Consider the following 20,544-nt stretch of genomic DNA (forward strand, 5'->3'; position numbering starts at 1 on the left):
AGAATGAAGTTAGGCCCCCTACCTTATACCATATATACACATTAACTCAGAGCGGATCAAAGACATAAAAAGTAACAACTAAGATACTAAAAGACTTGGAAGAAAGCATGGGAGTAAACCTTCATGATCTTGGATCAAGCAGTGGATTCTCAGATCTGACACCAAAAGCACAAGTAAAAGAGAAAAATAGACAAATTGGACTTCTTCAAAATTAAATGCTTTTGTGCTTCAAAGAACATCATGAAGAAAGTTAAAAGAAAACCTACAGAATGGGAGAAAATATTTGCAAATCAAATATCTGATAAGAGAATCGTATCCAAAATATATAAAGACCTCTTCTAAGTCAAGAATAAAAAGACAACTCAATTTTAAAATGTGCAAAGGATCTAAACATACAGTTCTCAAAAAACATATGTAAACAGCCAAAGAGTACATGAAAAGATGTGTGGTAGTATCACTCACTAGGGAAATGCAAATCAAAACCACAGTGAGATACCAATTCATCCCCACTAGGGTGACTAAAATAGAAAAGACAGACAATAACAAGTGTTAGCAAGAATGTAGGGCAATCAAAACCCTTGTGCATTGACAGTGGGAATATAAAACAGTTCAGCCACTAAGAAAACCAGTTCAGCAGTTCCTCAAAAATTAAACATTGAGTTAATGTATGACTCAGCAATTCCATTCCCAGGTATATACTGAAGAAAACTGAAAACATGTATCTACAGAAAACTATACTCATCATAGCAGCCTTATTCATAATAACCAAAAAATAGAAATAACCCAAATGTCCATGGATGGATAAATGGATAAACAAAATGTATTGCTTCCACACAGTAGAATATTATTTGGCCATGAAAAGGAAGGAAATTCTGACACATGCTACAACATAGGCAGACCTTAAAAACATCATGCTAAGTGAAAGAAGCCACTCACAAAAGGCCACATATTATATACTTCCATTTACATGAGTATAAATGGGATAGGTAAATCCATAAACACTGAAAGCAAATTAGTTGTTGCCAGGGCCTGGCAGGGACAGAACTGGGGAGTGAGTGCAAACAGGGATGAAGCTTTTTGTTGGAGGTGATGGAAATGTTCTGGAATTAAGACAGTGGTGATCAACACACAACTTTGTGGATATGCTAAAAACTGTTACACTTTTAAATAGCACACTTTAAAATGGTGAACTTTATGGTGTGTGATTAGATCTCCACAAAGGCATGTAACTCTCTGCCACCGATGGCATGGCCTTGCTCAGAACTCTGGAGGAGGTCCAGGCATGGTGGCTCACACCTGTAATCCCAGCGCTTTGGGAGGCCAAGGCAGGAAGATCACTTGAGGCCAGGAGTTTGAGATGAACCTGAGCAACATAGTAAGATCCTGTCTCTGCTAAAGACAAAAAATTTAAAAATTAGCCAGATGTGGTGGTGAGCAGCTATAGTCCTAGTTTTCTGGGAAGCTGAAGCAGGAGGATCGCTTGAGCCCAGAAGTTCAAGGCTGCAGTGAGCTATGATCGTGCCACTGCATTCTAGCCTGGGTGGTAGAGTAAGACCCTGACTCAAAAAAAAAAAAAAAAAAACTCTGGGGGTGGGAGGTGCTGTTCTGTGTGTCTTGTACTGTGGCTTCATCTTGTCCAGAATTCCTCAAAATATTTGTGTATCTCCTTTACCCCAGTGCAGTACTCAGTGGACATTGATCCTTCTGAGGAATGGCTGGCAAAACCAAGACTGCCTTGATCCCCAACAGCTGTCACTTGTCCACTGACTCAAGTCCCATCATAATCCTCCCTCCCCCACCAGCCCACCCCTGACAGTGTAACTGGAGCAGTATTTCTGAAATACAGATTGGGCCGCATTACTCCCTTTCTTGAAGCCCTCCAGTTGTTCCCCATAACCAGTCCTAGTTAAATGGCCTCATATTAGAATCCACTGGGAAGGTTTCTAAAACTATTGAGGCTCAAGTTCAACTCCCAGAAATTCTAATTTTACGGCTGTGGTCAGCAGATAAGAGGCTCCCGGGGATGTCCACAGCCTAATTCACAGAAGCTGTGATTATGTTGTGCTAACTGGGGTTTCTGATGGAATTAGTGTGGCTATTCAGCTGCCCTTAAGAGAGGGAGATCATCCTGGATGATCTGGTTGGCCTAGTGTCATCACAGGGTCCTGAAAAGTATAGGAGGGCGGCAGAGTGGAGGTCAGAGTGATGTGCTGTGAGGAGGACCCCCAGCCAGGACTTTGTTGCTGGCTGTGAAGATGGAGGAGGGGGCTACAAGGCAAAAAATGTGGGCAGACTCCAGAAGCTGGAGAAGGCAAAGAAATGGAGTCTCCCCTGGCGTTTCCAGAAAACACACAGCTCTGCCCACATCTTGATTTTGGCCCAGTGAGGCTCGTGTGGGGCTTCTGACCTACAGAACTATAAGATAACAAGCCTGTGTTGTTTTAAGCCACAAAGCTGTGTCATCTGTTAGTAACAATAGGAAACTAACACACAGTTGATCCAGACAATGCCCGGACATCAGGAGTTTTTTAATACACCTCAGTCACTATGCAGCCAGAATTAAGAACCACTGACCAAGGGCAATATTCCTCAGCTTTCAGCATCCACAAACACAGACTTCTCATTTTAAATAGACATTTTTAACGATCACTCATTTTTATAAATAAAGCATTTTTTCATTATTGTCAACCACCTCACTTTCATGTCTGACAGGGATGAAGGGATGACCTTTTTGCACTCTTCACCAAAGCATCTGTGTCTGGTTCAGTGATGGCTAAGTCCAGCTAAAGCACAGGTCTCACTGCCAGGCAGTTTCTTCCCTTATCCTTTTTTATTCCTTTCTTTAAACTAAATCAGAAAATTTTAGCCTACAATTACAGGTTTTCAGAAATAACACCCATCTGTGAGACGTTCTAACATTTGGATCAAACGTGAATGCTAAACCTTTGGAGCCATCCCTGAGGAAGACTTACAGCGCCATCAGACACCACACCAGCCCGCCTCGCAGCCTGGGAGACTGGGACAGAGCGGATCAGGGAAATGGCAGCAGATGGATTCCTTGTTCACTCTTTGTAGCATTTCACTCTAGAAAATATTTTCTTCATGTTCTGCAGCCGCATTTGGATATGATTTTAAAAATATGCCAGTAACATCAATTTCTCCAACAAAAGGCAGGCAGTGAGTTGGAAAAAACCCTTGTAAGAAATCCTGGTACTAGCCAGGCATGGTGGCTCACACCTGTAATCCCAGCACTTTGGGAGGCTGAGGCAGGTGGATCACTTGAGGCCAGGAGTTTGACACCAGCCTGGTCAACATGGCGAAACCCCATCTCTATTAAAAACACAAAAATTGGCCGGGTGTGGTGGCTCACATCTGTCATCCCAGTTACTCAGGAGGCCGAGTATCACTTGAATCTGGGAGGCAGACGCTGCCGTGAACTGAGACTGCACCACTGCACTCCAATCTGGGTGACAGAGTGAGACCTGTCTCAAAAAAAAAAAAAAAAAAAAAAACCGTTACCTGACATCACCACCAACTGTGGTCTCTCGCCTTCAAACAGAAGGTTCACGCCACTCCAGGTACTGGATCCATCAATGAGGCACACCTCAGGAACAAGCCACATGGCTCTTATTGCTTATTTGATTGTTTGACTGAAACTTGAACTCAGAAATGATCTACACTTAACAAGGTTGAGACGCTAGTTTTTTCCTAGTGTGGAGGAGGGATTCCAGAGGCGTAGGGAGATGGGAATGTTGGACTGGGTTTAATATGTGTGACCCGCACACCTATCTCTCAACTACACACTGCAAGAAGGCCCCAAAGCACTCCTGCTTTCACTTGGGCACTGAGAAATGCCTGGGAGCACCTGCATCCCTGAGAAGCTTTGCAACTGCTCTCCTTGGCAGGCAGGTGCGATGGTGGGGACGCTGCCACTGAGCTGGGCTCTCTGATTTCAACAGGAATGATAGGGTTCCAGAGGAGCACAGACCAAATGCCAGTACTTGACCAGCAAAGACCAGGGGGCTACGTCTGTCAAGGGAGGGAGCAGACACACGCTGGGGATCAGAACACCTTGGTCCACAGGGCTCTCTGCCAGTGGCTAACGGAACATGGTGTCCCTAGAAATACAAGAGGACTGATTGATGGAAAAAGAACAAAAGTTTAGGTCTGGGAGCCAAAAACCCGACTGGAGTCACAATTGTGGATAGCAACAGCCTCTGTCCCAGTTCTCAGACCTAGCTCAATTCACAGGCCAAGATTCTTGAAAGGAAGGCTGGGTCCCCCGAGGAAGAAGCCCGTAACATTGCTTCAAGCACATGACACGCCTCCTCCTCCGGCCTGCAGATCCGTTCCCCAGCGCTCTGCCGGGACCCCGGAGCACACCTTCCTTGCCAGCGGGCACAGGGCTGATGAGCCTGTCGGTGGGCGGCTCTGGAGGGACACTGGTAAGAGGAAGGGGTTTCTCTTCCTAGTTCCACTGTGCTTTCCTTCCTTCCGACTCCCTTCGCACTCACAGGTATGCGGGACACCAGTGGGGCTTACCTCCAGCAGGTTTCAGCAGCACCCAACAGGGAGCATCCTGGCTGATTTCTGCAGTTGTCCCAGCTGGCTTCCCAAAAAGTTCAGCTGCCCCACAGGCAGCCGCCCAGCATTCCCCAGAAGCCCAGCCTCCTCCAGCTTCCCAGCAAGTCCAAAAGCATCCCCTGCAAGCAGCTATCCTGCAAATGTCTTTGGCATCCCAGCAAGTAACTTCCTGCCCACAGCTTTACCCTACCAAACATGAAGCCCTGGCCCAGGGCAACCCAGTGAACTTCTCCACCCTGGACCAGGCTGCTTTCGATTATTCAGTCTGCCCTTGAGAGTGGCTGAGGGACACAGGTCTGGAGGTCCTGAGCATTTCTGTGCACTGTCATCCCACAGAGCAGCTACTGAACATGGCGTGAATGCCTGGTTAGAAGGGGCACCTCCCCTAGGTTTGCTGCGGTCTCCCCAACTCCCAACGATTCAGACCTAGTATTTCTGCACTGTAACTCCTACATGGCCCCAGCAGGTCTTACCATCAATAGCACCGCCCACCAGTTTCCATGCTTCAGGGCACATGGCTCCTGGCAGTCCCAGGGAAAAGCTTCCCCACACGGAACTGGAACGTGTGAGACATCCCCAGATACAAGGGACCAAGCTCAGGATGCCCCAAGACGTGCTGGGACTGTCCTGCCAACCACTCTCTCCACAGGGTGGCGTGGGCAGAAACAATCCTGACATCCAACCAGGCCACAGCACTGAGCTGCACACAGAGCCCTTCAGTCATTCCAAGGTCTTGCACAGCAAAACTTCAGCCAAATAGACTGAGAGCTCTTCCCTGTATCCTATTGTCTCCACACCCCATCCCTACCTCCAACGATGGCCGACCCCATTTCTGTTCTCAGCCACTCCACATAATAAACAAAAACCCCCAAGTTAAAGGTGGCCTAATGAGGCAGGCATTTCCCTTGGAAGTTTGAGTTGGAAGCCAGACAAATCCACCCAGAGTCACATGAGGCCAGTAACATCCATGAAAAAGGTAAACCGTCCCTGTGAGCCACAAAAAGGCCCTGGCTAAGTTCCCCTAATGGAAGCTAAGTCATGTCCACGCCCTATCCATCCAATCAGGGAGAAGGGAATGAGGGCTCAGGCTATGTGGGTTTCCCTCAAGGGACTGGAAAGAGCATAGTGGGGTGGCTCAGGAGTCCCTGGGGGCTGGTAGAGGAGGTGGCTTCTACCACAGGCACTGACAGTGACATGACTCTGGCAAGGGCTCTGGGCAGGCTGGAATATGCCACGTAGCTCCTGCAAGCTTCCCACAGACCCAGAACCATGCATGAGCAGCACCCGATGTGGACGTCTGAACAGAAGTTCAACTTCTGACTAAGGCCCTCCCCACAAAGGCTGCTCTCAGATCTCCTCTCTGGCATGCACTGTTAAGTCAACAAGGACAGTGCACATTCCCTGCACACCTAAGGTCCTCCTCCAGCCAGAACTTTCTAGTGCAGAGTGAGGTGGGGCCCTTGGCTGAAGGTTTCCTCACACTGGCTGCACTTGTAAGGACTGGTTTTCCAGTGCACATTCCGGTGCTGAATGAGGAGGTCTCTGTGGTAGAAGGCCTTCCCCTATATCTGCATTCATGAGGTCTTCCTTGGGTGGGAGTTTGCCGAGGGCGAGAGGCTGGACCTGCAACTTAAAGCTCTTTCAAACAGGCTGTACTGTATGGCTTTTATGCAGCACAAGCCTGAGATTTGGCAGGAGGTTCCTTCCGTTCACTGAACTCCGAGCAACGTTCTGGGTGATGCACATTCCAGGGCTAAATCATCAAGCATTTTGAAAATTCCATTCCATTCCCCCCTGCCAAAATCCCCCAAGTGAAAGGTGGTTACGGTTAGGGTATGGTTCTCCGTTGAGAATTCTGCTGTGAGATGAAACAGAACTCCATTAATTTATGTTATTTATGTTATTTGCTGCTTTTAGGATCCTCTTTTTGTCCTTGACCTTTGAGAGTTTGAGTAAGTATATGCCTTGGGGTAGTCTTATTTGGGTGGAATCTGTTTGGTGTTCTAGACCTTCCCGTGCCTGGATGTTTAATTCCTTCTCAAGCTTTGGGAAGTTCTCTGTTATTATTTCTTTAAATCTACTTTCTACCCCTTGCCCTTGCTCAGCTCCCTCCTGAACACCCGTGATTCTCAGAGGTCTTTTGAGGTAATTTTCTATCTCTTGTAGGCGATCTCCATTCCTTCTCATTCTTTTTTCTCCTCTGTGTATTTTCAAAGAGACAGTCTTCAAGCTTACTGATTCTTTCCTCTGGTGGGTCCATTCTGCTGTTGAGAGTCTCTAATGAGTTCTTCAGTTCAGCAAATGTATTTCTCAGTTCCAAGATTTCTGTTTATTTCCATGTTTTGTTAAATTTCTCTGATAAATTTCAGAAGTGATTTTCTGTGTTCTTGGTGATCCCCGAGTCTCCGTAAAACTGCTATTTTGAATTCTTGGTCAGAGCGCTCACAAACTGTCTTCTCCTTAGGATCACTAGATTTTTGCTTCGTCCTTTTTGAAGCGGTCACAGTTCCCTGTTTGCCATTGTTTCTTGTGGGTACACATCTGTCTTTGCATTGAAGGATTATTTACTCCCGTTTTCTCTGTCTGGCCTGTTTTGGTTTTTATTGGATATTTTTGCTCAGCAAGTCTTTACTACTAGGTCACTGCCTCCTTTTCAGCTCCACATGGCACATTAAGCCCAGGCTCACCTCAACTCCAGTACATGATGGAAGCTTTGCCTGTCCTGAACTGACAAAAAGTTATCCCAGCAGTGTGAGAAGGCTGGTGAGGGGTTTGTGCCCAGGGGACCTGGGAAACATACCTCCTCCAGCGTGCTGCTGCTGAACAGCTGCTCTGATTTGGCGTCTCCTGTGGCTGTTACAGAGCAGTCTCTCCAGGGCTGGGGATGGTAGTTCCCCCTCCTCCATCTGTCACTGCGTGTCCTCAGAGATTTCTCTCTTCAGGCAGTCATGCTGCTGCCTGTGGGCTAATGCAAGGACAGGTCTCCCGCCAGGTTCTAGCACGGTAGGAAAGCTGATTGACCACCTCAGTCTCACTTTCCCCGTGTAAAAACCGGTGAGTCAGTGACATGGTCTGGCTCTGTGTCCCCAGACAAATCTCATCGTGAACTGTAATCCCCATAATCCCCAGGAGTCAAGGGAGGGGCCAGGTGGGAGGTGACTGGATCATGGGGGTGGTTTCCCCATGCTGTCCTCGCGATAGTGAGTTCTCACGAGATCTGATGGTTTTATAAGTGTGTGACAGTTCCTCCTTCACACACACTCTCTCTCTCCTGCCACCTTGTGAAGAAGGCACCTGCGCTTCCCCTTCCATCATGATTGTAAGTCTCCTGAGGCCTCCCCAACCATGCAGAACTGTGAATCGATCAAAGCTCTTTTCTTTATAAATTACCCAGTCTCAAGCAGTTCTTCATAGCAGTGTACTAATAGTCAGGGAAAGATTCTCCACTCAATTGTTGCTAGGCAGAATCCGGGGAAGGGGCATCATGGATGCAGAAATCTGGTTCTCCTACCATTTGCCTGGAGTTTTTTCACTTCCCTGTGGCCCCAGAATCTGTCTCATTCTCTTATTTGAGTCCTGGGTTGTTGCTGGTGAAAATCTCACACTGTATATTTATTTTGGTTTTCTGTTGGGGGTGTGAAGCCAGCTTGATTCTATACCACCATTTTAAAGCTGAAAATCCTCCAGGGCTAAATCAGAGCAGATCTTTGGCGGAACACTTTCTGTGCATTTGTAAGGACTTTCTACAGTGTGAACTCTCTGATGCTGAATGAACTTAGTGATATGGCTACAGGTTTTCCAACCTTTCCTGCATTAATGAGGCCTTTCTGTTGTGAACCTTCTGGCACCAAAGAAAGGTGAGTCCTTTGCTGAATGCTTTCCCACATCAGCTGCACTCACAAGGCTCAGCACTACAGTGGACTCCCGTGTTCAATGCAGCTGGAGTTGCAGCTAAGAAACTTCCCACACTCACTGCACTCATGAGACCTTTCTCCAGCACTGGGTTGCCCGTCCTCGGGTTCTCTGGTGCTGAACTGTGCATTTGCAGCTCACGGCCCCCTCACCTGCCATACTTTCCAGGTGAAAGGTTACCCCAGCTTCGGTGCTCCCGCGTGGCTCCGCTCACCGTGATGGCCTCTGCTGCTGCCAAAGAGGCCAGTGCTGGGTCCCATCCTTGCCTCACACTAAGGGCTTCCACGACGTGTGGACTCCGCAGCTTTCCACGAGGCCCTGCCCTCGGCCCTACTGCAGTGTTTCTCTCCGCTGTGCTGCTTCTGGGCTGGTTTAAACTGAAGCCAAAGCCTCTCCCACAGGCCTCTCACGGGTATGCTTTCTGCCCGGGCTGTGCTCTCCGGCACTCAATCAGGGGCAAAATGCTTTTCAAGACTGGGCATTTTCTCTTCACCTCTCCCCATGGAAATGACGATTATTCAGCTTTTGCTCGCACACACTTCCCATCAGCCCTCCTCCTGCCCTCCATTCTCCTAATAGGGTACTATCATAATATGGTTACTGTTTAGTGCTTATATTTTAGGACTATATAAATACTATTCATAACTAAATCATATAGTAGTATTACTGTGGTAACTTTTTCCTACCTAACTTGTTTTCCTTGGAGTTATGTCCCTTGGTTTCCTAGGTACTTGTCAATAATTCAATCTTAGCTCCTATGTAAACCCTCAATATGTTCAGAGGCAACAGGTGTTCTAACAGTTAAGCCATCTTCTCTAGAGCCGACACCAAACCCAACCTGGCTGACTTCTATGCTGAGTGCACGGCTGCCATCCTGGAATCTCCTTTTGCTGTGCTCCTGGGGAGTCACCTTGCTGTTTGCGTTGGATCTCCCATTGCCTTTAAGCCATGCTTTCTCCTTTTGGAGTACATTATCTAGTCCTTTTATTTAAAAAGCTGTGTAAAGGCCAGGCGCAGTGGCTCACACCTGCAATCCCAGCAATTTTGGAGGCCAAGGCGGGCAGATGGCTTGAGTTCAGGAGTTCAACACCAGCCTGGCCAACATGGCAAAACCCTGTCTCGACAAAAAAATCAGCCAGGCATGGCGGCACATGCCTGTGGTCCCAGCTACTTGGGAGGCTCAGGCAGGAGAATCACTTGAGCCTGGGAGGTCAAGGCTGCAGTGAGCAGTGTTTGTGCCACTGCACTCCAGCCTAGGTGACAGAGAGACCTTGTCTCAAAAAAATAAATAAAAGGGTGTGTGGAATATACATTTTTCAAGAGCCTACAAGTCTTTTGGCGTGACTTTTAATCTATCTGGAAATAATCTTCCTTCAGAATTCAAGAAGGCCCACATTCCCTGTTTCCTATGTGGCATTTGAGGCCTGCAAAGCTACTGAGTCCTAATACTCTGCATGTGTACTGTTCATTCCCTCCAGCAGTTCCCCGGTGTTCTGAGATCTCACACTCACATGCCTGGATGTGCACACTGATACGGAATGGAAGAAGGCAAGGTGCTTTCCCCTTCCATGGCGTTGGCACTAGGTTCGCTGAGCCCTTGTAATCTGCAAACTTACAGCCTTCATTCTCAGAATTCTTTTATTCGCTGGGATGCATTGAAAGATGTGTGAGGGCATGTCCTAGGCCACGTTATGTATGGGTAACTTTAGGTCTTTCCTTTTAGGCTGGTGAGATTCCTCAAAGAAGTATATTTCTGCTTTATTTCTTGCTAGAGGATACGACTGAGCTATGGATTTGAGATACTGAAGGCTGAAAGCGGCACACCTCCTCTGGTCTTTCACTGGTTTGAAGTAGGCACAGTTGCCCAATTGTGTGGAATGGGGAGTTTAATAGCTTCTTAAACGGGCCTCAGCTTCTAGTTTTATCTTATCTCACAACTACTTCCAGAGGTACCTAGAAGTGCCAATTCCAGAGCCTCCGGGAGCTCTGCAAGACAACTCGGACGCTCAGATGTTCCCATTTATTTCTTACAATGTGGATTTCTCAGGTATTTCTAAGTCAACTACCATTCACCTATTTTCTGGAGAGCTTCCCAATTTCGTTGCTATTTTTAATCATCCTAGTGGATTTATGCTTTAAAAAAAAAAAAAATTCCCTGTCATATCAATGGGATTTCAGGAAGGAGCAGTGGTCAACAGTTACATCTAGCTGTACAGGAGGCTGGGAAATGAAGCCTTTATTCTGGGAATCCAAGTGTCCAGCTAAAAACTGTGAGTTGTATTATCACAGATGGAGACAGTGGATGGTGAATGGAAACTAGCAATCTCTGCCACATAAATCCAGCTAGTTTCGAGGCAAAGAGAGACTGAAACTGCTCGTGATAAAAAGCCTTCTTTGCAGGAGAGTAGGAGATGGCAGAGGCTCTGGGACAAGGAATGAAGAGGCAGAACACACAAGGAATCGCTGACAGATGGATGCATGTCTTTATTTAGTTCGTTCATTCCAGGTTCATCCCGAATCTTCACATCTCACCCTCCCACCGTCAAAACAGGTCCCATGTAACAACAGGAGGCCAAAAGCAACAGGCTTGCCCACAGTCTCCATCACCCCCCACCCCACGGAACACTGTGGGGACAATGGCACCTTACTTGAAAGCCACGGGTTTCAAACACTTTTAGGGGCACAACTCTCTTCAAACTGGATACCATGAGCCACTAAATAAAACAGGCTGTCAGGGAGTTTCAAACTGGGCAACGTTTGGGGTACGTCCCTGGAGCCCCAAGCTCCCTCCGAGCAGGTGAAAATTCCTGCTTCAGAGTCCTTCTTTCTATCCAATCACTTGAAACGTTCCATAGAAAGAAGAAAGAAAAAGAACTCCCTTCTTCTTGAAATGTGCACACCAAGATTTCACACGACCAACACTTCCACCTGTTGAAATAAACAGTCCACGAAATTAAGGCATTTGAGGGCAATTAGAGGGAAATAAAGCATTTATTAAAGTTACAATAGCATATCAAAAATGTCCATTATGCTTTTGAAGGCTCTTAACTAGGCACAAGGGCAGAAACAGTCATGATCCCGGCCACTGCAGGCAAACACGTGTTGATTACCAAAGCAGAAAGGGAGACAGAGGGCTGGTGGTGAGCATTCTCTTCAGCAGGTCCCCAGGCACCAGGACCCCTCCAAGTCACACCTCACATGCCCAACAGCAAAGAGACGCAGTGGGAGCTGTGCAGACACTGCAAGGCAGGGCAGGGCACTGCCGGCTAAATTACAGCAGCAACTGTACACACGAAACAGCTTCTTCATAAACATCATTCTCAAACTGGATTTATGCACATTCATACACTACCTAGTATATCTAAGAGATCTTGAAATCAAAGCAACATAAAAAAGAGAGACCCGCCTGCATTCCAGGCACTGAGCAATGACATGTCAAGGCAATAGAGGTCCCTCTCCTGCCCCCATTCACTTCTCCATCCCACTGTCTGCTGAGAATTTATAGTATTTATTCCACACATCACTGTGCACTTCAAAATCTGCACATTCCTCTCCGTGGGATTCTCCGTGGGATTCTCCTGGAATGTGAATCCCACCACCGTGCATCATGTACGCATCTAAACTACTTCATTCCACACTGAGAGACTCGGGTTTGGAGCGGGAGGAGGGAAGTGAGGCGTAAATGAGAAAGGAGGTCATATGGCCCAAACAGATACTTCCAGGAGTCCAATCCCAGCTGGCAAGGATCCAGGCCCCTGGAGGCCAGGCCTGCTTGCCGAGTACAGCCAGGTGAGGAGGCAGAAGCTGTAGCCCCAGAGCCAGAAGACCCACACTAGTGTCATCACCAACATACAGGGGAGCCACAGGCTCCCAGAGTCCAGGTCAAGGGGCAGTCCTCACCGAGAAGGCACACCAGCTTCCTGTGAGTGTGTCCCATGGATCCAGGGGTGGCTAGAGGCCCATCACCATGGGTGTTTGCACTTCCTAAAACTGCACACAGCGATCTCCAAACTCGTTCTTCGTCGGCAGCAGTGGAAATGCTGCAGTGCTGTCCGCCAGTGTACAGGCTGTTCAAGGACCCAAGAGGAATTTCTCACCAATGCGTAAACATGCACCACAGTTAGACTGCAGTTCCCTGACTTTGGGATTTCAGAGACAGGCGAACTGAAGAAGAAATTCTGGGGCTGACAAACAGCAACCAACATTTTGTTTTGCAACTAAGAGCATTTCAAAAAGCAAAAATATTGCCCTCTACTTTTACCTTCATTACATAAAAGGACATTTTATCTTCCAAATAAGGAAGAAAATAACCTCAAAACAAAAAACAATCCTTTAAGTTGAACAAATGTGACTTCATCAATTATTGACCACGTTGTTCTCATACACCTCACCTGCATAGAGCGCTCTGTCCCCTGTGCTATGCTGTGGGCCACAAGGACTCTGGCCCATTGGGGCCCACAGTCCAGCCCGGATCTCCCAGGTCACAGGCTCATCCAGCCCTGTCATCACCTCAAATGTGTTTCCACTAAGAAGAGGGACAAATCACCAGGACAGCGGTTTACACACACATGGGGACTGCTTGCATAACACACTGCTTCCCATGTGACCCCATAAAACCCTGCCGGAAAGGCACAGCAGGAAGCCTTGTCCCTGTCTAAAGTGGAGCCGCCTCTGTTAACAGGGACTTGGCCAAGGCCACATGGATGGCAGCGAAGCACAGGCCAAGCGTCTCTCAGACAGACTCTCCCTTAGCTCAGTTCTGTGTCTGCTGTATCTTCCTCTCTTTCTCTCAAGAGCTTTTCATTTGAAAAATCAATTCATGGAAAAAGGAAAAAGAAAACTTACTTAAAACAATTGTTCCTTCTCTTTAAAATTACCTGTTTAACAAGTACATTTTAACTAAGTTTTCAAATGCCAAAAGAAAACACAAAAAAACAAGCATTGTGGTCTTAAACACTTTTCTGGAACAAGGCAGAATATAAATAAATAAATAAATATATAAATAATGCGAGTGATACAAAGAGTCACAGAATGTGGGTGATATTGATGGGTTTATCTAAAACCCCTCACCCGGGACTCCAAAGCTGAATTCTCAGAGGTATCAACGTTGTCCACTCCACCACGGCCCAGCCCAGCCCATCGGTTGACAGCAGCCAAGGTCCCAGGACTCTGTTCCACGGCCAGCAGCTGCCCTGGCAGTGGTGACGGTCAGATGCTCCTGGGATGCAACCTGGGGCAACCTTCAGACTCCTTTCCCCTGGTCCATCGAGCCCCTCTCCTGGGGAGGACTCTGGGCCAGTCAGGCAGCAGCCTCACTGAGATGGGACTTGGGTGCCCCAGGGCTTAGGAAGGTGATTTCCTAAAGTGTTTAGGTGGAAAGTGCTACTCTTTCCTATTCTGTATCCTGTCCTTGCCAACAGAAGAAAAGGGAGCTTTAGTGAAGGGAGTGTCACTAAAACCAGGAGGAATGACCTTAGCTACCCACCCTGTTTTCAGATTCATATTTGGCAGCTTTGAAACAAGACACCGAACCTCCAATTGTTTGGATTCTGAAAAAATTGGCAAAGGCCGGCTTGAACAAAGAGGAAGTTGAACATGTCCTCTGCAAATGAAAAGCTGAGACCCTAGACACCTGCAGGCCAGCCAGTCCAGGCCACAGGCCAGGGAAGGGCTGCGAGAGGCCCCCTCCTCCAGCTCATTCTCTCCCCAGACCATCATTCCCTGGCCGGGTCTGAGTGAGGTCCCTCTGCAAGGATTCAGTCCATTCCTCCTAGAGAGACCAGGGGCAGTGACCTCGTCCCTCCGAAACAGACACTGGGCTGTGCAAAGGAGTGTGACGCCCACGCTACCACACCTGGGTCCTTGCCTCTGTGCAGCCTGAAGGTCACACCAACGCACTCATGCATGGGACTCCCACGAGGCAGCATTCCCAGGTGCCACTTCCCAAAAGTTCCAAGAACTGAGCCACCTCCTGCACCAGGCAGGGCTGGGGAGGCCTCATCCTTAACAGGCCCCTGCAGGAAGCACTCAGTAGAGCAGACAGAGCATGTCATGTGTCTACAACATGGCTCACCTCGAGAAAAGTCACCCTCCTCTCCTACACTGAGCCCAAAGGGTGGCAGGAAGAAGAGACTCGAGGTGGGAGGAGCTAAATACTAAGCCAGTAAAAAGCCAGAGTGCAGGGAGCTAACAAGCCTCCCTGAAAGCCCCTATCAGCCTACCAGGGTGACGAGCCACTGCCTACGCCCTCCAGTGACAAGGCCCAGTCCACTGTGGTGGCTCCAACTTCCATATCATCATCCTTAACTCCCTACAGCTCCTGCCCCGGCCACAGCCCAATTTCTGTCCGAGTCCCACTTTGGGTGCCACAGAGAACATGGCCACTCCCTCTCCCAGGCTGAAGCCCCCGCAGCACCTGGCCCCGGCTGTCCTGGCCCTCCCCTGCCACTCACCTGCGGATCCTCTCCTATCTGGGAAAGACCCTCCTGGCTTCAGCAGGACCCAATCCCAAGCTCCCCTCGGGAACAGCACACAGCCCACATTTACACAACCATCGCAGCTTCTAACAGTGTCACCGCAGCTGAGGAAACACCTCCATTTACCCCTCTGAATCCCGAGGACTGTTCTTCCCTTCGGAACTGCATCTGCACACGCACGGGTCAGCGGGGTGACCACAGAGCCCATTCGTGACACAGGGGCCGGGGTCTAGAATTCTACCCTCAGGCTGTAGAACGCAGTATTGGCCAGACACTGCCTGCCTGCGAAAAGACGCAGCGATGCCACTAAGTAAATAAAACAATATCGTTGTTCAATTTTTACAAGTTGGAATTCTCTTATTACAGAAAATCTAAACACAGATTTGAAATCTGCTCCTTCCTAAATATATCTGAAGTCTAGAATCACCATGGACCCACACAACGGTCCTCATGGGCTTCAACTGATGAAATGTGATTCACTGGAAACAGCAGCCACCTGGGAGGGCTCTGAGGCTGCAGCCACCAGCCTACCTGCCAGTGACCCTCACACCTGGCTGTGCAGCCCTGGGTGAGGGGAAGCCCCACCCACACAGCCAAAGCTATCAGCAATGATAACCCGGGCCATCTGTCTCCGGGGAAAGCCTTCTGACCTCACTGCTATCCCCTTGCATGGATTCTAGAAGCAGCTACCAAGACAAAAGAGCAAGCAACCAACCGCCAGATGTCTTGTCCACTGGACAGCATGCACTTGGAGGCCCAGAACCACCCAGAGGACTTGCTGCATTTTTCACTTTCTGGTATGTGTGGGGGATAGAAGACAGCGCCTCGGGCATTTCCTTGCCTGTTAGAACTGGCAGTGAATGCTGTTGGAACGGTCCTTGGTCCCAAGGAAGGCAGTCATTTCCTGGGGAGTTTGGGGTGGGCCTCCTAAAATCAATCACTGGAAGCTCCCTAAGGTGAAGTGGCAGAAAAATCATGACACCTGATGAGAGGCACAGAAGGTATCGGAACAGGTGCTGTGCAGCCAGGAAACCACCCTTGAATGAAGACAATCGCTATGAGACCTCCAGCACAAAGACAGAACACTGAAGCGGCAAGGAAGGGGCGTGTATGACAAGAGCATGTGTTACCCCAGGAGCGGGGAAAAAAACCAGCAAGTTCATGTCTGCATTTCTGTCCTCTATTTTGCTTACAAAACTCCCTTTTCACTGAGATAGTAGAAGGCTTTAATCGAACAATCAAATTGAGAAGTAGAAAAATAAAGAGAAGCACAGTTCCAGAAGTGCTAGGAGTCCTCCCTACAGGGAAATTCGTAGGCCTCCAACCTCAGTCCCTACATGTACACATTCCATGGCCCGTTACATTAATATGCAACTGAAAACCAGAAAAGAGAATTTGGGAAAAACAATAATAACTTTTGTATGAGCCTCCCAGCTGACAATGACCCAAGGACTGTTCGGCGGCCCAGGCACCTGAGGAGCAATGACAGTCCACGACGACATCTTCAGTAGCAACAGCCATCAGGATACCGCCAGCAGCACAGCACTCAGGGCTCGGTGTCCACCTTCTCTGCAGATCACCTTCTCCCTTGCTGGAATCAACCGCAGCACTCGAAGTCTACTCATGAAGTAGAAACTTCTTCATGGGGTCTGGCAGAGGCAGCGAAGGAATCAGATGAAGCCGGTTTTTGCCAAGAGCTCTTCTCACAGCCACACGGCACAGACACAGCAAGGTTCTGGGAACACCTGGAGGCCGTGGGAAGAAAGAGAGGGATAAAGGAAGGTTCATTCTATCCTAGCTCTAGAGAGCAAAGGCAGCCAGGACTGGCAGCCAGAAGTGCACAAATGCTCACTACCAACTTCAAAATGCTCAGCGAAACACAAAGTGATGGCTTTTCCTGATGGATGAGGAGAGTAGGCCCCAGGGAGGAAGGTCTCATTATCTGCTCCTTCTGTTGGTGGAAGGAGCCAAACCTTTCCAGCCTCATTAACTCAGGGCATCTGCTCCCTGGGTCACAACTTGACCATGTTTACTGCACTAGAGAAAGAATTCAGAGTGGACCACTGAAGGCCCCAGCAGGTGCAGGCCGCTAACGCCCAGCCTCTGTCAGCCTCTTCCCCGTCAATCCCTGAGGCTCCACCAGAGCCTGGGGAACACAGGCCCAGCAGTGCTTAAGGGGCACAGGCTGACAACTTTGCCCCCAACGAAAAGAGCGCAGCCAAGTTCTGTATCAATTAGCGAGGAAGCTGAGGAGTGGAATGGTCATAAATGCAAGCTGCTTTTTCTATCAGTATAGTTCCCAGCTGACCACTCATTAACTATTTGCAGGAAGGCTACACAGGAGCATGCTTTAATGAACTGGTTTAGGGAAATCCAGTAACAAAAACACAATGAATTTCTTTTTTTTTTTTTTTTTTTGAGACGGAGTCTCGCTCTGTCGCCCAGGCTGGAGTGCAGTGGCTGGATCTCAGCTCACTGCAAGCTCCGCCTCCCGGGTTTACACCATTCTCCTGCCTCAGCCTCCCAAGTAGCTGGGACCACAGGCGCCCGCCATCTCGCCCGGCTAGTTTTTTGTATTTTTTAGTAGAGACGGGGTTTCACCGTGTAAACCAGGATAGTCTCGATCTCCTGACCTCGTGATCCATCCGTCTCGGCCTCCCAAAGTGCTGGGATTACAGGCTTGAGCCACCACACCCAGCCAACACAATGAATTTCAAGTCCTTTGAGAGGCACGGAGAAGGAAGAGGTTATCAACTTGGATGTCTCAAGACCCAGACTGGGAGCGGTGGGAGGGGCTGACACGCGGGCAGGAGGTCAAAGACGACACATGAGGTCAATGTCTGAATCCCAGAGAGAGCCTCAGACAACAAGACCTAGCTACGGATCGATTCCAATCTCTCGTGTGATTATTGCATTAATCGCTAACAAAATCTTTGTTCATAAATACGCAGACTAGGAACTTCATTGTAACAAAACTTAGGCTTATCACACAGTCCTAAGTAGCGAAACTTCAGTGGAATTGAAAGGAGAGTGATGAACCCTAGAAAGCCCCGCTTGCAATTTGTTTTAAGGGCTCACTTAAAAACCAGCATAAAAGAAGTCACTGTCTATAAGAATCTGGGGCCACAAATCAGAGCAAAAGGATAAAGAGAATACAATTTTAGACTAGGGCAGTGGCTCATACCTGTAATCCCAGCACTTTGGGAGGCTGAGGTAGGCAGATGACTTGAGCCCAGGAGTTCAACATAAGCCTGGGCAACTCAGCAAAACATCATCTCTACGAAAAATACAAATACTAGCTGGGCATGGTGTGCACCTACAGTCCCAGCAACTTGGGAGGCTGAGGTGGGAGGATCGCGTGAGCCCAGGAGGTCATGGTTACATGATTGTGATTGCACCACTGTACTCCAGCCTGGGTGACAGAGCAAGACCCTGTCTCAAAAAAGAAAAAAAAAAGAGCGAGAGAGAGCAGCATAATTCGAGGAGTTCTGACAATACACATGTACTTTTAGAGATTCCCTGATACCAGTTCTTGGTATTCAGGAATTTAAAAAGAGAAGATCAATCTGAACAACCATCTGGAAAACTGCGAGTGCTAACTGAAGATTCTGGCCAAGTGCTCAGTTGGAGGTTTTTGTTTTTTGTTTATTGCTACATCTTGATTCATTCAATCAACCCAGCCCACAAGTCAGAGCTGAACTCAAGCCACTTACTTCTGGCCTCTTTAAAGACCTGCAAGGCCTCAGGGTCCACCTTTCTTCTTCCTCTCGACTCTGGGCCCAGCGATTCCCACTTCACTAGATTCAAGTTGGCTCCAAACTCCACCAGCAGGCTCACGAAGGCCGCCTCACAGCCGTGACGCAGAACAGCATCCATGACGCACCCAGGGGAGCCCCTGTAGAATCCCTGTGTGTTGACAGGACCATTGCAGTTGAAGTCGGGGTTCGCTCCTGCCAGGAGGAGCAGTCGGAAGCACTGGAGGTTGTGGTAGGCTGCACTGATGTACAAGGGGCAGACCACCAAGGAAGTGAGCCTCCGGGAGAATCGGGGCTGGACGTCAGGAGTCAGGTGGTGGTTGACATCAACATCAGCCCCATATCTGCAGGGAAGAAAGGGAAAGTCAGACCGTGCAGGGGACTGACCACAGCCCACGGATCCCACAGATCCCACAGCCACCCTGAGCAGAAGGCCTTGATTCAGTGACACTAGCTGCTACAGGAGACTCCACAGATCAGATAGCTTCATTACATCCTGCAAGGTAAGGTGGCAGGAAAGAACTTGGAATCCCCAGACATACAAAAATTCCTAAGGGAAGTCCTTCAAACCTTTAAAGGTCCAATAATCCCAAGGCTATTTAAACTATTTCAGAGCAAAGAAAAAGAAGAGAAACTTACAAATTCATGTGATGAAATTGGCACAATAACCCCAAAACCGGACAATGGCCAAAGCATAAGAAAAACTCCCAGCTAATTTCATTTATGAGTATCAACTTTTAAATCTTCAATAAAATTTTAGCCGAAAAGAACCCTTAAGTATATTAAGAAAGCAACATACCATGACCTCATGGGAGTTATCCCAAGAATGCACAGGTAGCTCCAATATTAGAAACTGTATGAATATAATCCATTGTAAAATGAGGCTGAGGGGAAAATCTTCTGATTATCTCTGCAGATGCAGAAGAAAAAAAAAAAAAAAAGAAGGTGGGCATATGACAAAACTCAAGAGCTATGCATGTTTAAAAATGCTCAATAAAACAGAAAGTGATGGCTTTTCTTTAACATGATAAAACATACTCCCTCAGGCCAGAAGTCAGCACCTCATTTAACAGGGAAAGGCTTGAAGCACTCTGGCTAAAGCTGGAGCAAGACAGTATCCTGCTTTCCAGCCTCCTATTGAACACTGGTGTTAAAGGTATCCCATGCAATCAGGCAAGAGAAAGAAATTAAATGCATAAAACTGGAAAATAAGAGGTAAAAATTTCCTATTTTCAGTGGATACCATGTGTCTGAAAAGCCCTAAATAATATGGAAAAACAATTAACAAGCAATGAGAGAAATGACTGAAGTAGCAGGTTGTCAAACCAACAGCCTTCATATAAAAAGTAGAAGGCAAAATTCCATTTATGATAGCAAAATAAATTTTACAATGACATATCTAAGCATAAACTTAACAATCAATGTCCAAAATCTGCATAAGGAAAATGATAGACTACTACTTAAAGTAAATAAAAGCAGACCTAAGAGAATGGAAAGACACAGCACAGTACTGATTCAGACTCAACATTAAGAAGATAATTCTCCCTAAATTTATTTTACAAATGAAAATGTCATTACTAGAACTAAGTAAATTGATTACAAATGTAAAAAATAAAAGTAGCATCCCTGAAGCTACATTAGTTGATTTATAAAGTTCATCTGTAAGATCAAAGAAGATGAAAAAGTCAATAAGGGGGCAGGGGTGGGCGGTAGCCACACCGTAAGTGAAGTTTATTATAAAGGCTAAAAATAAAACTGTGGTATTGGTATGTGTTGCGGGAAGTCAGGGACCCCAAACGGAGAGACCAGCTGAAGCC

At 47.7% G+C, this 20,544-nt stretch overlaps 1 protein-coding gene across 1 annotated transcript in view; it reads right to left on the minus strand.

Annotated features, from left to right (window-relative positions):
• Positions 1-10,956: 10,956 nt before the first annotated feature.
• Positions 10,957-20,544, minus strand: part of ASB1 (ankyrin repeat and SOCS box containing 1) — a 22,203-nt gene continuing 12,615 nt past the window's right edge. Inside the window, exons 3-4 of the mRNA XM_011929583.1 lie at positions 18,686-19,071; positions 10,957-16,717 (exon numbers count right to left, since the gene is read on the minus strand). Of these exons, the coding sequence (XP_011784973.1) occupies positions 16,590-16,717; positions 18,686-19,071 (514 nt within the window). The 3' untranslated portion in view covers positions 10,957-16,589. The remainder of the gene's footprint in view (positions 16,718-18,685; positions 19,072-20,544) is intronic.

This window comes from Colobus angolensis, unplaced genomic scaffold, assembly GCF_000951035.1.
Source record: "Colobus angolensis palliatus isolate OR3802 unplaced genomic scaffold, Cang.pa_1.0 Scaffold82, whole genome shotgun sequence".
NCBI classification, from domain to species: domain Eukaryota; kingdom Metazoa; phylum Chordata; class Mammalia; order Primates; family Cercopithecidae; genus Colobus; species Colobus angolensis.